Source organism: Phoenix dactylifera, unplaced genomic scaffold, assembly GCF_009389715.1.
Source record: "Phoenix dactylifera cultivar Barhee BC4 unplaced genomic scaffold, palm_55x_up_171113_PBpolish2nd_filt_p 000390F, whole genome shotgun sequence".
Classification (NCBI taxonomy): domain Eukaryota; kingdom Viridiplantae; phylum Streptophyta; class Magnoliopsida; order Arecales; family Arecaceae; genus Phoenix; species Phoenix dactylifera.
Window position 1 is genome coordinate 362,116 of NW_024067836.1, and position 26,895 is coordinate 389,010.

At 37.8% G+C, this 26,895-nt stretch overlaps 1 protein-coding gene across 1 annotated transcript; it reads left to right on the plus strand.

Moving 5' to 3' along the window:
- The first annotated feature begins 15,556 nt into the window (after positions 1–15,556).
- Positions 15,557–24,009, plus strand: LOC103723524 (plant-specific TFIIB-related protein 1-like). Its single transcript, XM_008814456.4, has 3 exons — positions 15,557–16,274; positions 22,502–22,660; positions 22,756–24,009. Exons 1-3 carry the CDS (start codon positions 15,609–15,611, stop codon positions 23,626–23,628), a joined length of 1,698 nt encoding a protein of 565 aa, XP_008812678.2. The 5' UTR covers positions 15,557–15,608; the 3' UTR covers positions 23,629–24,009.
- The last annotated feature ends 2,886 nt before the right edge of the window (positions 24,010–26,895 follow it).

A 26,895-nucleotide genomic window follows, 5' to 3' on the forward strand; every position in this document is an offset into this window, starting at 1 on the left:
ATACCCTACACCGAATAGTTGGGTCAAATAGTGCCGGGTACTACCACTAGCCTCCCCATTGGCACCATCCCTATGATGAGCAATATAGAAAGGTTAAAATGTTCACTTCAAACTCTTCCTGTTTAGGTGTAATTAATTACGGATTTTATCCCTTTCACAAGTCTCATAAATGTGCCAAATATATTATGCTTGTTTTGATTTTTCTTAAGATGAAGGATCAGAATAAAGAAATAATCTCATGTATTATATAGAGGTATATCATGCAAATAACATTTTCATTTTACTCAAGAATTCATAGCTTCTCACAAGTTAATTTAAATCAGCATTTTAAGCATATACTTGTGTATTTCATGGTTATGATATAGGCAAAGGAGCATTTTAATTTAAGCAAACCATGAATCAATTTCTGAAAGCATAAGTCAATGAATACATATATAGACATGATATCAAGGAATTAATAATTAAATATTTTAACCATGCCACACTAAGATTTAAGTTATTGACTTTGCTCAATTAATTTATGAGAAAGGTATCTAGAATTACCAATCCATTCTGCATTCTTCAGTCAAATACCTACTAGATTTCTTATGTATGAACTTTTGGCTGAAGAAGGTCCTCTCTCTTGTTTGCATGAGAATGTTTATTGTATCTTACGTGGAGATATCCTTCAAGTTAAAATCTCTCATTTTCTTGCTCAAGGATCCTGCATTATTAACAAAATTCTTTTCTTTCTTGAAAGAAGTTATTAGTTTCTTCAAGATACAAAACATTCATATAGCATATTTCTTAACTAGGTAACTCAACCTAAGATATGATGATAATTGAATGTTGAGTCACTTTACTCAAGAGATTGCCTAAATATAAGCAAACATATGTCACTTGAACTAAAGAGATAGTTTCATTAACCAAGACTGTTCAAGGACAGGCATGTGAAGCAATAGGAAGATTCATCAAGGTCAAATTAATTTCTTATTTTCAACATCAATTTAGCTTAGATTCTATTTGCTTAAGATAATTATCAATAAGGCATGCTAGCTAAGTTTTGATCAAATTGCCTTAAACAATTATTTCTATCAAAATTCAGATTATGATTCATTTGTTATCAATAAATTATGATTCATTAGAGTTAGATTGAAGTCTTGCACAAGGGCACATAATGATCACACAATCTGGTCTATTAGGTATATGATAAAATAATTATTCTATCATGCTTTTGATGCTTGTTCCAAATCACAAATTGCTTTATCATATTTGTAATGAATGTTTTCAAATAAGGTGGTTATTTTACATAGATCCCTTTTTAATGAAATAACCATATAGGAGTGTATTCTACACATTCATTTGACAGAATATAAAGCTCATAAGGCAAGCAGATGATAATGGTGATCTTTACTTCTAATCATGCAAGAATTTCATCAAGATCTATTTCATCTTTTCTTGATTTAGTCTTTTAGTGGTCATCAATTTTTCTTCATTAAGTGCATTTCTGAAAAACTCAATTTGGTTCTAATTATTAACATGTTTTCAGATTGTTATATGTAAAAGATTAACCATATACATATATAATTTGATTTTAGTATCTTGATAATAAATCATTAGTCTCATAAAGAATAAAATGACTTGATATTTCTGCAACTAAAATCTTTTCATTGAATATTCTATATGCATTGCTTGATGAATGATATCCAAGGATAGACATATCTCTATCAGATTTGGCATTATTTTCATAAGAACATATCAAGCATAACATGTACGACTGAAAAATATGAAAGATATGCAATAGTTTATTTTCTATTTTTCAGAAGATCAAAAGGAGTTTTCATCAAAAATAGATATAATAGAAATCATATGTATGACAAGCAGTGATGATAGCTTTTAACAGAAATCATTTAAGTAGACTATCATACACCATTGTCTTTTTCATTTCTTCAAGAGTTCCATTAACACTATTTTACTTATGGTGTCCTTAGTGCTGAAATAATTAGATTTAATATTATTTTCTGTATAAACTTTATCAGGATTTTGGTTTTCAACATTGTGCCTTGAACTCTTTATCTTCACAGTTTGGAAACCTTTTTCATTTGAAATACTTTTACAAGATTTAGCAAATACAGAAAATACTTTAATTTTATTTGCCAAGAACAAATCCAATATAAGCTTTTGAAAACTTAGTGATGGAAATAACATCTTTAGATTTAGAAATTGATTCTTGTTTGTTTCCTTGGTTAGCATGCATAGCAAATTTTGACCTTTCAGAAGATAATCTAAGTAAGTCAATGACAAGGTCTTTTGAGATTAAGTACATACTAGCATGAGTTGATTTTATATGCCAAGGATGGTTTCTTTAATCTTGGTATTCATAGTGCATATATTCAAAAGCACACCAAGTACACATTATCATATCTATGATCAATAAACAATAATATCATGGATAAAAACTCTCAATCAAGCATATAGAGAATTCATAGAGTTAATCTTAATAAATTGATTAATCATTTAGCAACTTATCCAATAGTGAGTAAAGTATACTATAAAATGAAATGATTTGATTATATTTCCAAAAGTATTTTCTATATCACAAAATTGATCAATATTAGCAATTCATATCAAATACTAAAGCAAAAATAATGATGAGATGCAAGGATTACTGATTTCATTATTATTATTTTTGTTAATAACTTTTCATAAGTATATTATAAGTTTCTTTTGTTCCATGGGTATCTTGGCACACCTATGTCTACATCCTCATATTTTCATTTTGGGTACCCAAGCTTGCTTGGGTTCTTGAGAGTTAGGACATATGGTTCCTTTTGGAACCCAAATCTGTTTAATAGTAATAACTTTACCATTTGATTTAATTGTGTTAGAACGATGGAAAAAGTTGTTATGCTCATTCTTTTCATGTTTGAAATAAGTTATCTTATTTAATGGTTTGCTTGGTGAATTGATAACCTTTTTCTTTAGGGATTCATTGCTAAGTGAAGGAGTTAAGCCAAATTTTGATTTATCAAAATCAGCATGTTGGCTTTCAAACATCATTTTTAATCTTTCTGAACTTACAGTAAATTTGTTAATAAAAGACTTCAATTGGTTAATTTCTTTACTTAAGTTTTGATTTTCTTTAATTAAATTCTGATTTTTCTGAATTAATTGTTCTGAATTTAACCTTAAAATTTTATTTTCAGAATTTAGTTTATCTTGTATTTCATCATTAGAATTTCTTTCTTTTGAAATTTTCAGATTTAGTTTCTTAAGATTTTTATTCTTCACAGCTAATTTTCTACATTCACCATACAAATCATGAAAAACATTTAATAATTCATCATAAGAGAATTCTTCTTGAAAATCATTTGAGGTAAGAGTAGATTCAGATTTTACCTTGTCTTCTTGTGCCATAAAGCACGAGTTAGTTACCTCTTGTAGTTCCTTGGAGCGAATATCATCATTGTTGCTCCTAACTTTTAATTTCTTGCTTGACTCTTTCTTGGTCAAGGCTTTCTTCCTTTTTATCTCTTTCTTCCTTTCTTCTAGCTTCCTCTTCTTCTTTGTCTTTAGGAAGCTTTTGAATCTTTCTTCCTGATTTAGAGTGTTTCCTGCATGCTCAATATTAGTCTTGCAATTATCCTCAAGTAAACTAACATGGGGTTCTTCGGAAATATCATAAGTTGCTTCAAGAGTATCCCATATTTGTTTGGCAGATGAACATATACAAATTTGGTTGAAAATATTTTTATTAAATGCACAGTAGAGAAGGTTCATAGCCTTAGCATTTAGTTCAGCCAAATTTTTATCGAACATACTTTCAATTAATTTCGTGGGTGTGTGTAGGCCATTTGTTATGACATTCCATAACTCATAGTTTTGTGATTGAGTAAAGATTTTCATTCTGGCTTTCCATTGAATATAGTTAGATCCATCAAACAGTGGAGGTCTGTTTGTGGAAAGTCCCTCAGCAAGTAATACGTTATCTGGGGTTGTCATGATCTTTGGCTCTAGTCGGTTAAGACTACAAATAATATTTGAGCACCTGCTCTGATACCACTTGTTGCCCAGTAGATACAACCCAAGAGGGGGGGTGAATTGGGTCTTTTAAAACTTTTAAACTACTTCTAAGACTTTTCAATTAATTATGCTAAGTTGTATAGATGCGCAGTGGAATTTAAACTTAGCAACAGTATGATTTATTGAATGGGACTTGATTAAGTAAATTGAGTATGCTTGCAACTAAGGGATGCGTAGATAAGAGTTAAGCAAGCAATATATCTAAGTAAGCAAGTTAGACAATGACAAAAAGCATCACAAACACAACAAATATATAGTGGTTCGGTGCACCCCAGCACCTACATCCACTCTCCAAGACCTCTTGGGAATTCCACTATAATCCTACAGATTACAGCCGGTTGTTTTACAAGCTCACAACCCAACTTGTTGTTTTGCGAGATAACAACGAACTCGGTCGGTTTTCACAGGCTCACCGACTAGAACCAACCGATTGTTTTCTCGGGTTCACAATCAAACCCAGTTGGTTTTCCCACAGGCTCACCAACCACAACCTTACACCGTTGGTTTTCCCTTTGGCTCACCAACAAACCTTAACCCCTTGATTCAATCCCTTGATTGAATCAAGTTACAAGATATTAAAACAAAGGTTTAAAACAAATCAAAGCTTCTTAAACAAGCAAATGTAACAATATAAACAAGTAGAGTAAAGAGAAGCCCTCAAACGAGTTTTGAAGATGAAGGATCTCGGCTTCTTCTTTACTTGACCCTCTTCTGATTTGGCACGAAGTAGAGGATCACGGAGGCAGCACACGGATGGAGAGGAAGCTTTGGGATTCACTTGGATGCTCTTCTTCTCTCTATTTCGCTTTGGATGGCCCTTTTGTGCTTATGGAGGATTTTTCTTGTAATCTCTTTGAGATCTCTTCTCTAAATGTTCTCTCCCACTTCCATACCTTCTCCCCTAGCTCTCCTCTTGATTTTATAGCTTTTGGTGGCGTGGAAACAAAAACTAGCCTTTAGAGACAAAAATAGAGCCGTTATGACCCGTCTGCACATTCTGACAATGTATCCGTTGGGCTCGGAGTCGACTCGCGCGATCTGGAGTCGACTCGGCTGTAGCAGGAGTCGACTCATGCTTTTCTGGAGTCGGCTCGGCAACTGTTCCAGATTTGAATTGAAGTGGTCTTCTCGACTGGGAGTCGACTCCCCAAAATCTGGAGCTGACCTTGCACTTTTGGAGTCGGCTCATCCCAAGGAATCCATAGATGTATTCTTCAACTTGGCTCACTCGAGTCGACTCGTGAATTCTGGGAGTCGACTCGGCGCTCAGAGGCCGAACTCCCGATCTTCTGTCTTTTGGCTCGTGCAGTCTTGGAGTCGACTCGAACTGTCTCGGAGTCGACTCGGCCCTCAGTATCCAAAAACAGTCTTCTGTCTTTTGGGGTCGCGTTGCCTTGGAGTCGACTCGAACTGTCTTGGAGTCGACTCGCCTCTCAGAGTCGAAAATACCGTCTTCTGTCTTTGGGGTTGCGCTGCCTCGGAGTCGACTCGGATTTTGCGGGAGTCGACTCGGCTCTCAGTGTCCGAAAGTTGCTCTCTGACTTTTGCTTTGTATCACACTGGGAGTCGACTCTCGCTTCCTTTGGAGTCGACCTGCCAACCATCGGAGTCGACTCGAGTTCCTCCGGAGTCGACTCGGCTCTCAGGGTCCAAAATAACTTCTCTGTCTTTCTGTCTGTGACTCCCTGGAGTCGACTCGTACTACCCTGGAGTCGACTCGGCAAGCATCGGAGTCGACTCGCGCTCTTCAGGAGTCGACTCGTTGACAGGTTCTGAGATGAATCTTTCTGTGCGGCTGTCTGTTGCTCCTTGGAGTCGACTCGGAACTGTAGGAGTCGACTCGAGTGCCTTTCCTTTGAATTTTTCTTAAAACTTGCTCTTCTAAATTGAAGCCTTTGAACTTGAATCTTGGGCCAATGAGGTGTGGCTTTCTTCTAACTTTTCTTGAGAGCTTTGGAGGCTTTCTTGAATTCTTCCAACTTGCTATGTTCCTTGCAAAATAAATAATCTTTCTTCTTGCAACACAAACATTAGTATTTATACTTCAAGGTTTTGTGATCATCAAAATCAATCTTTAAATCAATCTTTGGTCATCAGTGAACAACCCTATATTCATCTAAACAAGTTTTTGACAATCTGTCAAACATTTAGAAATCAAAACTTAGATGAAGAGGGTATTAAATTAAGATTGTTTCCCATGACTTTAGAAGATCGTGCTGCTGCATGGTTGTATTCCCTTGCTTCAAATTCCATCACATCATGGGAACAGTTGTCTAGGAAGTTCATGGCTAAGTTCTATCCCATGGTAAAAACTGAAAAAATTAAGGATGCCATCAGAACTTTTAGAGAAAAATCTGAGGAGGAATTTTTCCAACTTTGGGAAAGATTCCATGATCTGTTAGTCAAGTGCCCGCACCATGGGCTTGACAAGGCTGATCTAGTACATTTCTTTTACAAAGGACTAACTCCGGCACATAGAAACATGATTGAGTCCATGCACAAGGGTAGGTTCATGAACCAAACCCTGGATCAAGCCTATGAATTTCTTGTTGACTTAGCCGAGAACGCCCAAAATTGGAGTAGCTATGGTGAGGAAGTAAATAAAGATGAGTTCGGGTCTAGAAAACCAGGTAATTATGAAATGAAAACAGACCCAGAACTCAAAAATGTTATGTCCAACCTAGTGAATGGGATGAACAATTTAAGTAAAAAGTTTGATGCTTTTACTGTTTCCACTAGTTCGAGTTCATACAAAGAGTCAAATCCCATCATGAAAGTGGAACACGAGTCATATAGTTTGTGTGTCTTGTGTAACAGTCCGGAGCATCTAGTGGAGTGCTGCCCTAATCTGCCCATCATAAAGGCCGAGCAAGCAAATGCTCTAAATTCATATAGTGCCTTTAAGAAGCCCACTCCCAACTCGTTCAGCCCAGTTTACCACCCTGATAATAGGTTCCACCTAAATTTCTCATACAAGCAAAATGAACCTATTCAGCATCAAAGTGGTCCACCAGGTTTTCAAAACAACTTCCCCAGGATAGGTCCACCACAAATGAACCAACCTTTGGTTCCATCTGTACCTCCTTATAATGCCCCTATTCCACAGCAACCTTCACAATTAGAAACCATGATGGCTAATATGATGAAACAACAACAAGATTTTATCAAGCAACAACAACAGACCAATACAGCCCAAGCCCAGACTAACCAATTCCATGCACAAGCAATTGCAAAACTTGAGGTTAGTCTGAGCCAAATAGCTAACTCTCTAGGGGATAGGAAGAAAGGTGAACTACCTAGTCAACCAGTGCCTAACCCTAGTAGACAACAAAATCAAGGTCAGATAGGTCAGCATCAAATCAATTCTAATGGAAATCCGACCTATGAAGTCCAGGCAATTACCACTTTAAGGTCTGGCAAGCAAGTGGACAATAAAGTCTAACTTCCTGAACACGAAAAGGAAAATAAAACTGAATCCGATAAGAACCCTATTCAGAAGAAGGGTCAAGAACAGGACAAACCGGAAAAAAGGGAAGAACCCATAAAAACATACAAACCCAAGGTTCCCTTTCCCAGTAGACTTCGGGACTCCAAGAAACAATCTAACTTTGATGAAATCATGGAAGTCTTTAAAACTGTTCAAATAAATATACCTTTTCTCGATGCCATAAGACAAATTCCCTCCTATACAAAATTCTTGAAAGACCTCACCACGGTCAAAAGAAAAACCAGTATTCCTAGGCAAGCTGTTATGGCTGCACAAGCCTCATCTCTCATTCAACAACAGATTGCCCCGAAATTCAAAGACCCTGGTTGCCCAACTATTGAAATAAAAATAGGAGAGACGATCATCCAAAGAGCTCTATTAGATTTAGGAGCCAGTGTAAACCTACTTCCCTACTATGTGTACCAAAAATTAGGTTTGGGAGAATTAAAGCCTACAAATATTATCCTTTCCTTAGCAGATAGGACAGTGAAGTACCCCAAGGGGATTGTAGAGGATGTAATAGTGAAAGTAAATGAGTTTTACTATCCTATGGACTTCGTTATCCTTGAGACTGAACCTGCAATACATCCAGACAGTCACACACCTATAATTTTAGGTAGACCTTTCTTAGCCACAGCAAATGCGGTGATCAACTGTCGAAATAGGATGCTGAAGTTATCTTTTGGCAACATGAAAGTCGAGCTTAATGTCTTCAACATAAGTAAACAACTACCAGACGACAAAGAAATCAATGAAGTTGACATGATTGAAAGTCTGGTTCAGGAGACTTTCTTACAAACTTATAATAAGGACCCTTTAGAAGCTTACCTTGCCCATTCCGAGGAAGGGGTCAAGCATGCGCCTCTTAGTTCTGTTCCCCTTAGGAGCATAGATCGTCATCAGCCGACTGTTCTTCATCGGACTCTTCCAAAACCATTCTTAGATAATGGTTGAAAAAAAAGGAGATTTACATTTTGTCTGGCTGAAGACATAAAACTTAGCGCTCTTGGGAGGCAACCCAACATATAAATATCTTCTATAAAAAAAAAAAATTACTAACATGCAGGTTTGGGGGATTTTGCCCCAATTTTCAATTTACCCACCCATATCAGGTAACCTCTCCTCTGTCCTCTTACTGCTTTAAATTTTCTTTAATATTGAGGACAATGTTAGATATAGGTTTGGGGGTATTTTTAAGCATTTGGAATTTTATAAAAATAAAAAAAAAGTTTTTAGTTAAAATAAAAAAAAATATACAACACACAAGGTATATAAAATCTAAGAGCCCAATGACTAGTTGGAAATAGTGCAAAGTGAGTTCTTTTTATTAAGTTCCTTTTAGTGAGTTGTAAGCTAATTAGTGCTTTGAATTTCACAACACATCTGGCCTGCATTTTCTAAGGTATAGGTTCGACATTGTGTTGAGAATATGGTAGCAACCTCGAATCCTGATGAACCATCTTTTTCTGATCCAAAAAAAAAAAAAAGGTGGATTTAGTCAGGTACATCGAAAAGGGCTACCTATTGTCAAAGGTCAGCGGGCTTGTGATGAGGAACCCGAGCATAGGTCCGTAGGGGAGTCTTGATGCCCGACATCTCATGCCAACTGGTGTGGAAATTGTCGACTAATTGCTCGCTACATGGAGGAATCATCACAGGAGTAAAAGTGCACAATATATACATTATCATTTCTCTTTCAAAAAAAAAAGAAAAAGAAAAAAAAAGAAAAAAAAGAGAGAAGAAAAAAAAATGAAAAACAAAAAAATGTATATTGACCTTAAAAAAGACAATAGTGTGAAAGCCGTCATTGTAAAAATTCGAGTAAACTGGAATATTACATATAAAGCCCATGAGGTATTAAAGTAAACATCCACAGCTCTCGAAATCCTGCAGAAAAGATGATTTTGAATCAGCAAATAGGTCTTGTCCGACCAATTCTTGGAAACTACTAATATTAGCGATATTTTGGAGATCCAAAACCTTAGCTTGTGCATGGTCCAAACTTCACTGAGCACTCAAGTATAAATAAGTTTTACAACTTCCTAACGGAAAACTTAATGACTTCAACTTAAATTGCATACTAACCTAGAATTTGGGCTACTTAGTAATTAAAACCTTGTGTGCTTTTGAAATTATTATCAGTTATGTACTTGAAATTAGACTTTCATTTCATAAAATAAATTTTATTTTGGGATTGAAGTTTGTGGGTAACTTCACTGCAAACCCTCACGAGACAACACTCGTCCACTAGGGTAACCTAGGGGTTTAAAGGCTTGTTGCACGTGCTAAGTGCAATCGTAATGCTCTATGAAAATGAGTATTTATCTTACTATTTTTAAATAATAAATTACACTTTTGCACTCTCATTTTATCATTTTCGCACTAAATTGCTAGAGACTAGCAATAAGCTGGTTGGGGGGTGTGATGAGAGCACAAAAGTGCGACCTACATGTCACCTAAATTAGTATTATTGCTAACCGATAATGATAAATTCACTAGATTAATATTATATTTGGGTTTGGCACAGATTTTCATAAATTAGAGATAAAATGCACATTGAGTACAAATTTGACTAAAAAAGGATCCCTTCCCAGATCCGACCCGGTTGAAGATCGGGTCGGGTCCGAGTCAGAGTCGGGTCCGAATCGGGTCCAATTTTTCTGTGCTTTTGGGAAAGAATTTTGGAAAAATCTAATTTGGCCATATCATAACTATGAGGTGCTAGGTGACCCATGACTTGAAAGACTTGAAATTGACCTCCAGTCAGAATAGAAGACCCGTGACGAACTAAGTCCATCCGTCTACAAGCCAAATTTCATATCATACTATTTTTTATTATTATCCATATGACTAATTGGACGGAACTTGGTGTCTCCCAGCTCCCTCTCAGGAGGGCAAAGAAAGGCCCAGATCTTCTTCCAAAATTCAATTCCATTACAGAAACCGGCACATGACCCATGGCGAGATCCAAGCGCTCGATCGAACGCAGCCAGCACCCTTCCTCTTCCGTGATCCCAGCCGTGGCATCCGTCCCATCTCTTCCGCCCGTTTCAAGTGCAGCTCGGATCCGCGTCCCCACCTTCCATCCGCGTCGTGCCAGCAAGCAGCCGCGTCCAAGCTTCTCCCAGCGAATCCCATTTGCAAGCCGAGATCCCAGCAACGCCAGAAGAAGGAAATAGGAAGCAAATCCCAGCATCGCCCACGTGCGTCTCCTCCCTTCTGATTTCAAGCCGTGATCACCGCATTCATCTCCCTCAAAGCAAGGAAGATCCCAGCCTCCTCCTCCGCGCTCATCATCCACGGATCCTCCTCCCCGTCGATCCAGCTTCCAATCCGGCACCCAAAGAAGGAAGCCCCAGCATCCTTCCTCTTCCGCGTACGATCCCGGATGATCCGCCTCCCATCAACGCCACAGCAACGGATTCCCAGCATCCACGCGAGCCTCCTTCCTTCCGCGACAGCATCCTGCGTCCGTCCTCCCCTTCCTTCCGCAATCACCGGCGATCCCGCATCCGTGGCCCAAAGAAGCAAGACCGTCCCCACCTTCCGCTTCCATGCCGTCATCCCGTCGATCTCGCAGCATCCCTAGCCTCCCGCGCTCGATTTCAGCGCCCGGATCCGCTTCTCCCAGCCTTCGTCCAACTATAAGAAGGAAGGAGGTCGGCAAGGAGAGGGGGGGAGTCGAAGGAGAAAGAGAGCTGGGTGGAGGCCAAGAAACAGAGAGAAGGGAGGAGAAGACGTGCTCGGTTGGGGGTTAAGGCTGAGAGTCGGAGGAGAAGGAGAGCTCGGTTGGAGGTGGAGGCCAAGAGAGGAGTCGGCTGGGTGTTGAGAAGAAGAAACAGAGCAAGTGCTCTGTTCTTGGGAAGAAGAAGAACATAAAAAAATTATTTTATGTTGGAAGTCCACCGTGGGAGTGGGAGAGAAAGAGAAGTGATTTTTTTTTTCTTTGTTCTCTTTTCTTTATTTTATTTGCAAAATAGGGGAGTATTAGGCCTCTAATCTCCACTTTTATTTGTAATCAGTTTTCTTTTTATGAAATCCATCAATTTTCTTTTATGCAATCTATGTTCTAAGTTTCAGTTTAATTCCCGCAATTTATTTTATTTGTACTGAAAATCTTATTTAAATATTTTCCTTTGCTGCTTGACCGCTACTCTGCATTACATTCTCAATTACAAAGTTTTCTTTCTTTTCTTTGTTTATTTTTCGAATAGAAAATATATTCTCTAATAGACTAGAGAATCATTCCACAGCCCCGAAGTAATGTTTTTCTTTTATTATTCAAAAATCGATTTCAAAACCGAGTGAACGTTCTATTTTTTATGCAACTCCAATCGCCTCCCTGTGGATCGATCTCTTACAACCGCTATTTTTCGAGTAGGAAAGGTAAGAGTAAAATTAAATTTAAACTTTGTTTGTCGGTTCTAACAACGATCTGTTTAGCATATTTTTAGTTAGACAGGAAAGGACGAACAAGCTTCACTGATCTACCTATGTTTCTTTGGGGAGATGCCTTATTATCCGCAATTTATTTATTGAATAGAGTTCCCTCTAAATCCGTTCCTACCACACCGTATGAGATATGGCATGGTAAGAAACCGAGTCTTGGTCACATCAAGATTTGGGGATGTCCGGCCCATGTCAAGAGAATGCAGGCGGACAAGTTAGAGCCTAGGACCATAAGTGCTCGTTTTATAGGATATCCTAAAGAGTCATTAGGATACAATTTTTACGTCTCAGAGGATCACAATGTGTTTGTGAGCCGACATGCCGTCTTCTTGGAAAAACAGTTTATCCTTGATAGAGGCAGTGGGAGAAAAATTGAGCTTGAAGAGAGAGTCTCTGAAAAGCAACGAGTCATGGATCCTATAGAACCTATTCACACAGAGCCAGTACACGTAGTACCTCTTCCACCTCGTAGATCTAGTAGGGTCTCCCATCCTCCCGATAGATACATAGGTATACTAGTAGAGGACACCGAGGAAATGTTTCTCATGGGAGATAGGGAACATGTACAGGATCCCAATACCTACAACGAGGCGATATCTGATATTGATTCCGAGAAATGGCTGGAAGCCATGAAGTCAGAGATAGACTCCATGTATTCCAACCAAGTCTGGACTTTAGTAGATCCACCAGAAGGTATAGTACCTATTGGATGTAAATGGATCTACAAAAGAAAAATAGGTTCGGATGAAAAGGTAGAGACCTATAAGGCAAGGCTAGTGGCGAAAGGGTATAGTCAGCACGAAGGCATTGATTATCAGGAGACCTTTTCACCTGTAGCCATGCTAAAATCCATTCGAACATTGCTTGTCATTGCAGCATTTCATGATTATGAAATATGGCAGATGGATGTGAAAACTGCTTTCCTGAGTGGATATCTTGATGAAGATATCTATATGAAGCAGCCTTTGGGTTTCACTTCCAGTGATGAAGATCACAAGGTTTGCAAGCTGCAAAGGTCCATCTATGGACTAAAGCAAGCATCTCGGAGTTGGAACACTCGTTTCAATGATGCGATCAAATCGTTTGATTTCATCAAGAACGAAGAGGAACCGTGTGTTTATAAGAAGGTTAGTGGGAGTGCTGTCGTGTTTCTCGTACTGTACGTGGATGACATCCTCCTAATAGGGAATGATATTTCCATGCTAACCTCGGTCAAGGTCTGGTTGTCAAAAGAGTTCTCCATGAAAGACCTTAGGGAAGCATCCTATATTTTGGGGATTAAGGTCTATAGAGATAGATCTAAGAGGTTGCTTGGCCTATCACAGAAAATGTACATAGAGGAGGTACTGAAGAGGTTCAGTATGGAAAACTCCAAGAGGGGTCTATTACCCCTAAGGCATGGGATTCATCTCTCCAAGAAGATGTGCCCCAACACATATGAAGAGATACAACGCATGAGCAAGATTCCTTATGCTTCGGCAATAGGGAGCCTCATGTATGCCATGCTGTGTACACGACCTGATATAGCCCTTGCTGTGAGTGTCACTAGCAGATATCAGTCGAATCCAGGCGAAGAGCACTGGACAGCTGTGAAGAACATCTTAAGTACTTAAGAAGAACTAAAGATTTGTTCTTGGTTTTTGGAGGATCATCAGAGTTAAAGGTAGAAGGATACACAGATTCAGACTTCATGACTGATATTGACGATAGAAAGTCTACATCTGGATATGTGTTCTTGTGCAATGGTGGTACGGTAAATTGGAAGAGTTCCAAACAACCGATCATTGCTGATTCTACCATGGAAGCTGAGTATATCGCCGTCTCTGAAGCTGCAAAGGAAGCCTTCTGGTTCAAGAAATTCATTGCAGAGCTAGATGTAATGCCATCAGATGCCATCACACTCTACTGCGATAATAATGGCGCCATAGCTCTTGCTAAGGAGCCTAGGTCTCATCAGAAGTCCAAGCACATAGAGCGGCGCTTTCACCTCATACGCGACTACCTGAAGAAATATGTCGAGGTGTAGAGAGTAGACTCCACGGACAACGTGGCGGACCCGCTCACTAAGCAGTTAAATCAGCAGAAGACTGAAGCCCACCTTGAGAAAATGGAACTTAGATATATGTCTGATTGGCTTTAGTGCAAGTGGGAGATTGTTAAATGTATGTCCTAGAAGCCAATCTGGCAGACACATTATTAATTCTGGGACATAAATTTGTACTTGACTTTATTATTATTGAATAATAAATGGGCATCTTTTCATTCATATTGTTTATGTGTCTATGAATCGTCCAAGAAATTAATAATGTGTCTGCCAGATTGGCTTCTAGGGCATACATCTAACACCACCATATCTTTCTGCTTAAGATCCAAGCTCAACGTTGTTCCTCCACCGTTGAACTTGCAGGGGCGTGTAAAGGATAAAGCTCATCCAGCAGAACCAGAAGACTCCAACCTGTTAATCAGTTAAACCAGAAGATATTGCTGCTAGGCTATGGGATCTGATAGAAGTTGTTATGGTAACAGACATTATCTAATAGAGGTTGTTATGGGATCTGTATACTTATCATGTAACCAATATCTGTTTATATAATGAGATCCAAAACCTCGTAGATTGATGAGGGAACCATTCTAGATTTTATTGTATCTTTCAAGCCTCGACTATGGGTTAAAAAATAAACCACTAAAACTGGTTGCATCATACTCTCCATCTCCTCCTACCCTGTGAGAAAAAACGTCATAGTACCCTCATGCATTGTGTCTGATTTCTTATACATATATTCATATATACAGACCTAGACTCCGCTATGCTCATGCAAATCTCTATTTAGATCCGATCAGATCTATATTGGACAATAGAATTTCCTCATATATTTCCAAAACTATATATATATATATATATATATATGCGTGTGTGTATACATGTATCTATATATGTATGTATAAGTACATGCATGCATGTATATATTTTGTTCGGAAAAATTAGATACAGCTATGACATAGGTACTGAAAAGCATCCTATAGCTGATGTATAGTTTATTGATGCATCTCCAGATCGTATTAAATTAAAGACTCGAGTAATCTGGTCTTTCTCTTCCCAACTTAACTCGAACCTCGTTCTTATTTCTCTTAGCTCTAGCTGACCATTACCATTCTGATCGAGCCAACTAGAGCCAAATTATGTTCAACTTAGGACTCGCTTGGTCAGTTGGAAGGAGTCAGATTGAATGTTTTAATAATAATAAACGGGTTTAAAATAGGTTATCCCTTGACACAAAACCAGCCTATCTAAGTTGCATCCTCCCAACAAATTCCTTCCATTTTGACACTGCATAAGAAGCACTGCATAAGAAGAATATAATACTTGTTCAACCGTCATCGTATTAGAAAACTGATGACAATCATCCATCAAATACTCCTACTTTTGTTAATTTTTAAGTTAATTAAGTTAGCAGGTCAGAGACAGAGAGAGAGAGAGAGAGAGAGAGAGAGAGAGAGAGAGAGAGAGAGGGAGGGAGGGAGAGAATTGGGCCAAGAAAAGGCCTAAATGTATCGAAGTGGGGAAAACAAGGGGAAAAAGCCCAGTGGAGACGGGAGGGAGAGAGAGAGGATGCGGATGGTGCGGTGCCCGTACTGCCCAGGGTTGCAGGGGCGGTGCGCCGCCACGGCGGCGGGGCGGTGGGTGACGGAGTGCTGCTCGTGCGGGCGCGTGGTGGAGGAGCGCCACCTCCACTCCCATCCACTCTTCCTCCTCCGCGCCCTCGACAACCCCCTCCCCCTCGTCACCCCCGACCTCCTCTTCTCTTCCCCTTCTCCGGCGACGACCGAAAGAGAAAAAGAAGAAGAACAACAACGACGACAAAACAATAAAGAAGACCAAGAACCACATGACGATGACGATCCCTTCCACCCCACGGGCTTCATCACCGCCTTCTCCACCTGGTCCCTCGAGCCCGCCCCCGTCTTCGCCCGCTCCGCCTCCTCCTTCGCCGGCCACCTCGCCGAGCTTGAGCGCGCCCTCGACTGCTCCTCCTCCTCCTCTTCCGGCGACCCCTCCGGCGGCCCGCTCGTCTCCGTCGACCACCTCCGCGCGTACCTCCAGATCCTGGACGTGGCGTCCCTCCTGAAGTTGGACCACGACATCGCCGACCACGCCTTCCAGCTCTTCCGCGACTGCTCCTCCGCCACCTGTCTCCGCAACCGCAGCGTCGAGGCCCTAGCCACCGCCGCCCTCGTCCAGGCCATCCGCGAGGCCCAGGAGCCCAGAACCCTCCAGGTCCTGACCAATTCCTTTTCTTCCTTTCTTTCTCTAGCTTTTCTATTTCTTCTTTGTCTGTTGATTGCTTGGTTCTATAATAAAATTTAGTTGTTTGATTTATGGAATCACACATGGTCGCGAAGAAAGTATCATACTTTTTCCTGACCGATCATGTCCTATTGAACACCCTACCAGTTATGAATCTTTTAGAAATATAATTTTCTAATTTTGCACTTACTAGCGCAACCTTGTCGCTTGTCGTTGATAACCTACCAAGAATGTGTGATCTTGGTCTATCAATGAATGGAAAGCTCTTTCTTGGCTTCTATAGTCATGAGCATTTTTATTCTCATCCTTTAATTTAAGCATTAAGCTGTTTTCAAATTCCTACCTTTCAACTGAGGATAACCATCTGAGTAATAAGAAGCCTAGAATGTTATGCCAGATAAACTTGTTATGATTATGTCAATTTAAAACATTTGGCATTTACTTTTCTATGTCTGAATTAATTCTTAGTTTTTGGGATGTGGTCATAACTCGTGTGTTTGCCTGTACAAGAAGGATTCAAGATAGAAACAGATCCAAATATTATGTCTTGATTGGATCTAGACTCTTGGAAGTGGAATGCACACTTTAATGCACATTTGAAATCTTGATGTAAGTGTGGCATATCTTGTTGGATCAATATTGCATATTATTATATATTTATCAAAATCAGTTTAATTTCCTCCTTATTGCCAATTGGCGGTCCTCCTTTGGAGTGTGTTTGGCATTACTTTTGCTTTGTTAGACCTTCTTACAAGCATCCTCATAAACATCATCATTATCATCTTAGCTTTTTCCCATCAAAATGAGGTCTGCTATGAACCACCATCTATGATCTGTTGTCAGTCAGACATGAACCCTTTGAAACTTGTTGCTAAACTCCTTGCCAAAGCTACTTTAGGCAAGAGTAGGGCAGGTAGGAGACCTACTTAATTGATTATTGTTTCTTTTTGTTCCCACAAGGAGAAGCAAGCTCAAAATTCTCTAGACTTGAAAAGAAATTAGGTGAGAAGGGGAAAATAAGAGATTCTGGTATAAGGAACTTTGTTCATCTCAGAGGCACGAATTGTAAGCTGTAAGGTCCGATGAATACAATCACAGTATTGCTGTTGGTAGGTTCTATGGTATTTGAGATGTCTTTTTTTTTTTTTTTTGACATGGCCTAACTTAAGTTGGAATTAGGTTTAAGACTGGAACATTGACTCACCTTAGAAACTCCCGTGTTTTTGAAATGCTATTGGAGCACCTCGTAATGTTATTTGTGAGTTTTATAGGTCTGATCACACTACAGAGCAATTACTTATGGAGTCTTGATTATGATAGAGGCTAGTTCTGCTAGACTTAGATGAGATTGGTTAAGGTTTTGGTGTTTTATTTACCCAATTGTGAAAATGTGATTTTATGCCATGGTCGAATCAAAGTGGGGCAAAGTTGGCACTATTAACAAGATAGAATGTTGAATTCACATTACTGCATATCCAGTTTTTTTGGTTCCTCCCAATAGAAACATGCTTAAGCAGAATTGTCAAACATATCGATTTTATGCACTCTCTATTGTGCTTTAAAACTTGTAAAAGGACTTCTTTGATACCATTATTGATGCAATTGGTTATATGGAGATTTTCTAGGCTTCACATGAGCATTAATCAATTCTAATTAGAAGGATCTCCAAGGGAATAACTGGCGGTCACTTCTAGTTTCTTTTTTGAGTTTTATATTTATTAGATTCAGATGATTTTAAAAGATAAATTGTGATCCTCCTTTTTCCTCTTGATTTGGGAGATCTTACAGAACTATGTTATACTCTTTTTTTTTTATTTGCTGGATTTCTTTCTAATAAGTTGTTTACTCCTCTATCCTAAAAAGATGAGAAGCTAGTAATCATGAAAATAAATTTGGAGAGGAAAATTTCTTTTCAGGTTCATTTCTCTCCTCTCTCGACTTCTTCCCTTTCTAAATCACTCTTCCTCCTTTGTCCAACTATCCTCTTTCTATTTCTTTAGTGCTATTTTATCACCATTCTCATCAGAAGATAGAGAATAAAGCCAGATGATTTTATCCCAGACTTCTTTTTGCATGCACAAGTTGGTATGAAAGCAACCACATTCTGCCCTGACAAAAAAACAGAGCTAATGGAGCTTGCCTAGGAACAATGCAGAACTTGAGGATATTATGGAAAAAATTAAGATGTACAGGTTGCTGTAGTGGCGTGCTATGACAAAAAATCTACGCCTTTCATCCCCATCACCTATTTCCGAGATCTCAACTCTTAATTTACATATCTGGTCAATATATCTGATCTGTGGTGCAAAGTGGAAGACAAGGATAAGGGAAGCCCCATGTCTTCATCATGTATCACTCAAATCAATGAAGCTGCTATTTACATATTCTTCTGAAAAGTCTAAAGTGGTCAACATTCCTCCAGAACAGAAGATGTGAGAGAAGTGGTATTTCTGTTGAAAGGACAAGATTTAAAGTGGAGTTGAAGTGCATAGACGCCTTCAGAATGATGATGACATCTGGTACAAAAGCATATTCAAGTATTATTTGATGGGGGATCCATGGAGAATGTTGTCTTAATAGAAGTGGAGGAAAAGCTGAATCTAAAATAGAACAAATAGAAGCTCCTTATCAAATGACCTTCTGCATGAATTTGATTGTCTTATTGCGAAGCACCAGTTCTTGGTCTCTTGTTTCTGTGGGTATTTGAAAGATCAGCTTTGATGCCATTTTGATGGCAGCCAAACAACTATTGTCAAGAAGACCATGGATTTATAATGGAATCACAGAGCACAATACTCAAGATGACCCCTACACCATCTGATATTAGGATACAAAAAATAAGTTGGTTCCAAGCAAGCCAGCTGATCATGATTCTGGACCTAAGACTTTTAACTTGACTTGGAAGATTTCAGTTCATGTCTTGTTTTTTAGCAGAAACTATTACTTGGACTCATTGGAGAAGCAGTTATGGAGAAGGGTGGATCCTGTTAGTTCAAGAATCCCTTTATCAAGTAATGGAGCACCAGGATTCCACTAGCCCAAGATCTCCAGCCAAATAAAGAAGAACGACTGAAAACTTGGGGGTAAAGTGAATGTTTCAATGCTTCATTAACAATTCACCAACATACAAAATATGGAGATTAGTAAGATAAGAAAAATTTCTACCACAAAATCAGAACATGACAAAGGGGCTTCTTCTACCGGCTTTGCTTCCACTTATACATCTTTAAGCTTGCAGTCATGGATATTAATGGTATTTCATTGAAACCTGTTAGAAATATCATAAAGCATATAGAAGGGATGAAATCAGAATAATGTAGGCATTGAGCGGCCATGAGAAGTAGTGGGAAGTCTCATGCAAGTGGTTTCCTTTATGAGGTAGGTGGGTAATGGAAAGATGGTCCGAGGATGAGATTGGTGGATGGAGCTATGTTAAATAGGTAGGTTCGAAATTCAAATTGGGTGGCATGGTAGTGGAGGATGGAAGGAGTAGACTGATGGAAATATGAGTGAGTCATGCATCTGCAAGCTTCAAATATGATGACAGTGCCCTACTAACCTCACCACATAGTATATAGAAAATAAAGAAAAATAAGCTGACAACTAACATGATATGGTTCCAAAAATACACTTTTGCAATATTTAACAACAATTTGCAAGGGCCCTGAACTTTGCATTAGATTCTTGCAATAGGAGCAATTGATGGAATGGGCTGTGCAAAGGTCTTTTGGGTTCACAATAATAACAACCTAATCTAATTTTTATAGAATATTATGTGGAAACATTAGAGGATTAAAGTTAGTTGCTTTTTTGGTTTTTAGATTCACTAAATTTAGGTGATTTGAAAGATATATTATGGTCTTTTCTTTCCTTTTTTTTTCTTTAGTGAGGTTTGGGAGATATTTGTGAGCTACATTGTAATGTTTTATAATTTATTTTTGTTTATGTCTAAAGTCCTTTTGTATCCTCTAAAGAGAAGAGTATAGCAATCATAAAAACAAATTTGAAGGGGTGCATTCTTTTGAAAAAAGAAAATGAAAAAGAAAAATATGTTCACACTTGTCCTTCTCTCTGCCTATTCTCTCTCAATCAATTAGTCTTCTTCCTCCTTTATCTATCTCTTTCTCTTCCAGTTTTCTACTTTCCAATGCTTTCTCTTTTTTGACCACTTTCAGCTGAGAATGGAGGCTAATCGAAATCTAATTTTATTTCCTGAAAGCAAGAACAAGGCAGCTTTCCTTCTTGGGGGTAGCATTCATAATCGTGCCCTTGATTGACTAAAAGAATTATTTTTTTTGTTGCTTTGTCATTTTTTCAGTTAAATTAGAGCAATAAACTTTGCCTTTGATGATTAATGGTGAATTTATATCCAACATTTGGACAAGTGTAGATGTTAATTCCAACTAGGATTGCTGCACAACATTTCATGATATCTTAAATACACTATGTAATGCAGCATGCAGTGTTTACCTTCAAGTATCTGATCATTCTGCTAATAGCCACTTAAATGTGCTTGGGATGGTTTGCTGATGTGACAACTGAGGTTATGAATAAACACAAATAAAATCTGGCCTTGTGCTGCTCAAGTCATTATGTTGGTCTTTGGATTATCCTTGAGTAATTAAGCTGACTGGTTGTCCATCTAGTATTTGATGTTATTTTTCAATTTTGTTGCATACTGCAAAATTAACTATAGCTTTAGTTATGCAACTTTTTTTATATCTTGATATAATGTTATATCTAAAGATATCTTTTATAATGATTTTCTTATGCCATTAATTACATTCGCTTCTACCAAATGCTCCACATTACAATTTGAGAGATGAGAAAGGTATATATTAAAAAAATTAGCTTAGTCTATATTTGTTGTATTCTTGAAATATTTATTTAGGTTAAGTAGGTTTGATGTGGAAGAGTTTTTATGTGGGTCTGGATAAATCATAAGTCATAAAGACTTTAGGATTTGATATTTTTCTGTTTCAGGTGTCTATATATATGGTCATGTCGGATTCCAAATTTTGCATTTGTAGGAAAGACTCATGGATGTTTATATAGAAATATTTTACTTTGCTTTTTCAAGTAAGTTTGAGGTTTTGAGAGGGGTGCTTTGAAGCAGATAAGGAAGCACTTAGGAAGTATGTGCGAGTTTGAGGTTCCAAGAAGATTCTGATGGGCAATGCCTTTTTTCGTACACAGTGGCCTGGCTATTAGCCTGGAAGCCAACAAGAACTTTAGAAGAATTTTCCTAGCTCACATGTTTCTGTGCAACTTCAAACTTGTTATTATCAGCAATGATCTCCTCATATGCTAGTTCTAAAAGACCTTGCGGATTATCCACTTGTGTAGTCTAAGGACTTAGTACCTGGTGCATACTTGTCTACAGAATGTCTATCTCTCGATTCAATGACCATATTCAAGTTCCACAAAGCAGTATGCTTGATTATTTAGCCACGAAAACACATCATTGTCTTGGGAACTTGTTTGCAAAATTTAAGCTGGAATTTTCACTTGCACCGGAAGACTCCCGAACTGATTCTTAAGTTGGGTTTGTGGTTTTACTGCATACATAGCTAACACTGGTCTTCATGCAAGGAACCATGCTCACAATATGTTTGAGAGTCGTTCTTTTCGGCCCTCAAAAAATGCATAGGTAAAACTGAGGTAATTTGTGCTATGTCCACCATTGTTCTTTTTTATTTTCCCAAGAATAAGTAAATGAGCTAGAGTAATGTTGCACATAATACCATCGTCCCAATAGAATGCTTTCAATTTGTTGGGTGTGACCTGTCTACCCAACCCATCCCACTTTTATAGTCAATTGCTTGTGTCTATCTGTGTAAGATGATTCCCTGCCTCCACCTTAAAAAATCAGATACTTCCAAGTCTTCATTCTTTGAATGTGATATTGCTACATGTTCTTCTCTGTTGGCCATATACCTCTTCAGTTCCAATTAACAAAATCAAAGCTTGGCATCACGGTGTCCAAGTTCACCATTCTATCAATGACCAAACAGGTGATTGATTTCCTTTGACAGACAATAAGCTACTTTATGTAACTCATGAATTAACTAGATTGAATTAAATTTTAAGCATCAGAAGAAGGTTTTTGCTGAGGGATCTGTTATAAATAAACATCACTATAACAAACTACTTGATGTGAACTCTTGAAATATTCTAACTTTGTGTAGTGTTGCCAGGAGATCTCTACTGCAAGCAACCTTCCTCAAAAGGAGATTGGGAAGTACATCAAAATACTTGGTGAAGCTCTGAAACTAAGCCAACCCATTAACAGCAATTCCATATCAGTTCACATGCCTAGGTTTTGCACGCTCCTCCAGCTTAATAAATCTGCTCGGGTACTCCTCATTCGAAGTATCTTTTCACAAGTATGATAATAGATTTGTTAAATTTGCGATAATGAATATATTACAATTTCATATAATCTTCTTAGGAACTTGCTGCTCATATTGGAGAAGTTGTTATCAATAAATGTTTTTGTACACGTCGGAACCCAATCAGCATTTCTGCTGCTGCTATCTACTTGGCATGTCAACTAGAAGACAAACGGAAGACACAGGCTGAGATATGCAAAGTGACAGGTCTCACGGAGGTTACTCTTCGTAAAGTCTACAAAGAGTTATTGGAGAATTGGGATGATCTGCTTCCACCCAATTACACTCCAGCTGTGCCTCCTGAGAAGGCTTTTCCTATGACTGCCATCTCCTCAGGCCGTTCTTCAACTTCCAAAGTTGATATCATCGACTTGTTTCATTTGAGCACACATCAGGATAAAGATAAGCACACTGAAGTCATAAAACCAAGTAAAGCTTCTGACATTCTCGAGATTGATCCTCCAGTTATTGTTAAAGAAGAGCTAGAGAAGAAAAGAGACTCTGATGGCCATGTGCTTACATCATTCGATGTCCAGGACTTGAATCAAGCTGCGTTCTGGCAGCCACAGGCTCCTTTTGGCATGCCTGTCCCAAAAGTGGACGGAGAAAAAGATCAGAAGGGTGAACAAGGTATGAATATCAGTGACACCAAGTCTCCTATATCTGAATGCGAGCCAAAAGTCAACAGAGACTTTGAAATTGGTAATCCCACTAGATGGATGGGTCAAACTTCAGCTATCTCATCATCTAAAAAGTACTCGAATCCATGGCAGTTTGGTGCACCATCAGTTGCAGCTAGATCTGCATATGCTCAGTTTGTGAAGGAACAGATGGGCCTTCATGTTCCATCTGGGCTTAGAGGGATTGGAAACCAGTGTAGAGCTGATGATGCTGATGGCCGCCACGATAAGGATAAATCCTCAAAGAACTAACATTTGCCAGCATATACTGAGATCAGATATACAAAACATCTGAGAATGTTAGCCCTTTTGTCATGGTGATTACCATAGTATGTTTACACAGTGCTGTGGGTGAATTTAGCTCAAGCTTACCTCTAATGAAAAACAAATCTGATCTCAGGTTTAATTCGATAATTGTGACAATGCTTGTGTCTGTAGATATGTGCCTTCAAAAGTAAGTCTTGCACCTTGTTCATGCCTGTGTTTTGTATTTGCAAGCCAACGAACTAGTCTCATGCATGTGTGGTGTGTATATTGCTGTGTACAATGGAATGCAAACGCCGATTGACCTTTTGTAGCAGAAATGCACCATATTATTACTCATAATTGCTACATTGCTTCTCCCTTGTTTTCTTTTTCTGTAGTATGCTATAGAAAGTATGAGTTGATGTGAGTGGGATAACAAATTAGAGTTTCGGTTGAATTGATTGCTATTTACCAGTGTGAAGTGGCACTTAGGAACATTTGAGCGCAGAAAAGAAAATAGGGTATGGTAAGGTAGAGAACAATTGATTGAAGAGACCAACATTTTCTATTCAAGTATGCATTAAGAGGTGGCATCTCAATTCTCCATTTACTTTTGTACATGGTGAATTTGGTGGCACCAGGTTTGATCTAACTAAGCAAACTGATTTGAGTCCAATATCCAGCTATGTTGTGATTTAGTAGTGATTCCATTTAAGCAAAATTAATGCCATTTAGCTGACTGTTGCCAATTTACCTTCCAGGCGTCGATGAATAATATATTTTGACCTTCCAACATAAAGTCAATCATTTTACAATTGATAAAAAATGCCTGATTAAAGAACAGCCAGCACAAATAAAATATGATATTACAAGCTAGACATTGTTTAGAAGTGCTAATGCATTCTCTCGAGTTGTTTTCCCATGAAATGTTATGGATAACTGAAAGCAAAGTTATAGATATGGAGAAAAGTGGATTATAATAGCAAAAAGCAACCATTTAGTGAAAAATAAGCAGATAGAATAAACAAAAGTAATAGTCTTATTGAGTTAACATGAAACAATAGCATTCTTAATGCCAAAGAAACCTAGTTCTTGCCAAAGAATATATGAACGGATCATAGTGTCCTAGGAAATATGAGCATGCTACTTATAGAACCAACAAAAATAGGGAGTTATAAAAGACATAAGAATCCAAAATTCCAGAAAAAAAAAGAATTTAAGATTTTGAATATGGTTCCTCCCTCTCAAGAAACTATTATATAGGTTCCCATTGCAAAGCAAATCACTAGAATATGAAGAAAATTAAACATATAAACTTGTAACTTGACCTAAATGAAAGGATATAGGGATGATTACTGAAATACCTATGTCTAATGTCCCATGGCATGACACCAAGCTGACCCATCCCGGGCCCCCTTCTAGCTCTACTCCAACATGATCTTAACCACTTCACCAATCCCATCAATAAGGATTCGTATGAAGAGGATGAGAAAGTCATTTTGGCACTCCTTCCATTAGTCGGAGCATAGAGTGCTATTCTAATGGATTGAGAAAAGAAAAAGGAGTCCGAGCAACCCAAAGAGAGAGAGAGTCTTGGAATCTCATCTCCTTCCTCCCCATCTCAATCCCGACTCCAACCTCCTTCACCGAGTGCTCGATAGCAGCGTGCTCACCCTTTGCGAAGATCTGGGACTGATAGTTTGCAGCGGAATTTCGAATCTTATTCAAAACAATTTCATTTTATCCATTTTCATAATATAAAAAATTGGTGGAGTCCAGATCATCATTTGATGTACATGGATTCATGTCATGAGACATACCTTAGTGATGATATTACTCACAAAAGATTTCACGAATGCAAAGTCCTCCTAAGTTCACACGCGATGCCTCTTCTACAATTTTGGCTATCCTTCTAATTGGTGAGAAAAGTTTCTTATTTTTCATTTCTACTTGCTATCTCCTTTTATAGAGGAAGTATAATGAAATGTCATTCAATGACATTTATTATAATAAAACTTTTCTTATTCATGTCTCTTCATATACTTACATTTAGTCTATCATATTCATTCATATAATGAATGAAAATTAATTAATCAATTAACATTCATATAATGAATAGCAAGAGACTATTCATAATATGACCCTTCATATTATGACCTTTTGGATGGCAATTAGTAAAAGAATCAGTATGTTGCATGGGACCATTAGGGATATTCTTTTTTGGGTAAACCAAAATCTAATTTGGTTTGGCAACTGTAATTATGCCTATTAGCAAACTACAATCTCACCCAAAGAATAGAATATATAGTATCCCTTGTCGCATTATATTTTCACATAATTTTCTTCATCAACTAATATTCCATATGAACTACTGAATTGATATGGACCACCACGAGATTGTCCATTAGTAGTTCATATGTGTGTTGTTTTATTTAATTGAATTAGACAATTTCTCAAAATTGTACTGGTTGGATTTCAAATTCAATTCTAAGGAACACAGTCTTAAATATTCTTTCCTTCCTAATAAATGATGAATCCCCTTTTTGGATGTTCATGACTCTTCACAAATCTCCATATTTTATTTATGCAACCTAACATGTCCGTATATAGTCTTTTAATAGACATCAACGGTTAAGAACGTCAAAGCTACACAAACTCCATGTGAGATTATATAACATCCTTAGGTCGTTAAGAATTATGAATATGTGATTAGAACCACTCTTTCATTCAGACAGATTTTATGGTCCAAGAGTATTCTAATATTTGGTCCTGTTCAGTATTTGTCATCTTACAAATACCCACATGTTTACTAAGAATCTCTATTCTGATGATTGAGACACATCATCCTATCATATATAGTAGTATAACATGTAACAACCATAATATAAATATATTTTCCCAATATATATATATATATATATATATATATATATATATATATATATATATATATATATATATATATATATATATATATATATATATATATTGGTTGTGAAGTATTTTAGATTACAAGAAAATTGGAGTATCATATCTCCCTGTATTAATCTCTATTATTACATGATTTTCATACAATATAATCATGGACAAATTTTATCATTATATAATAAAATTAATTTACCCACAATATGCATGTAACAGAACTTTATTAATATAATATTGGCTTTGATGGGCACATTAACTCTTTCAATCTTCCATTTGCACTCAAAGCCAATCAGATACAAGCATAACTCCTGTTGAATCTAAATGTTTCTCAAATACCTTCTGACTCAA

Coding starts and splice junctions, on each gene's coding strand:
- LOC103723524 (XM_008814456.4), top strand. CDS start 15,609: ATGCGGATGGTGCGGTGCCCGTACTGCCCAGGGTTGCAGGGGCGGTGC. Junction 16,275..22,501: donor AGGAGCCCAGAACCCTCCAG/GTCCTGACCAAT, acceptor TAGTGTTGCCAG/GAGATCTCTACTGCAAGCAA. Junction 22,661..22,755: donor AGCTTAATAAATCTGCTCGG/GTACTCCTCATT, acceptor TAATCTTCTTAG/GAACTTGCTGCTCATATTGG.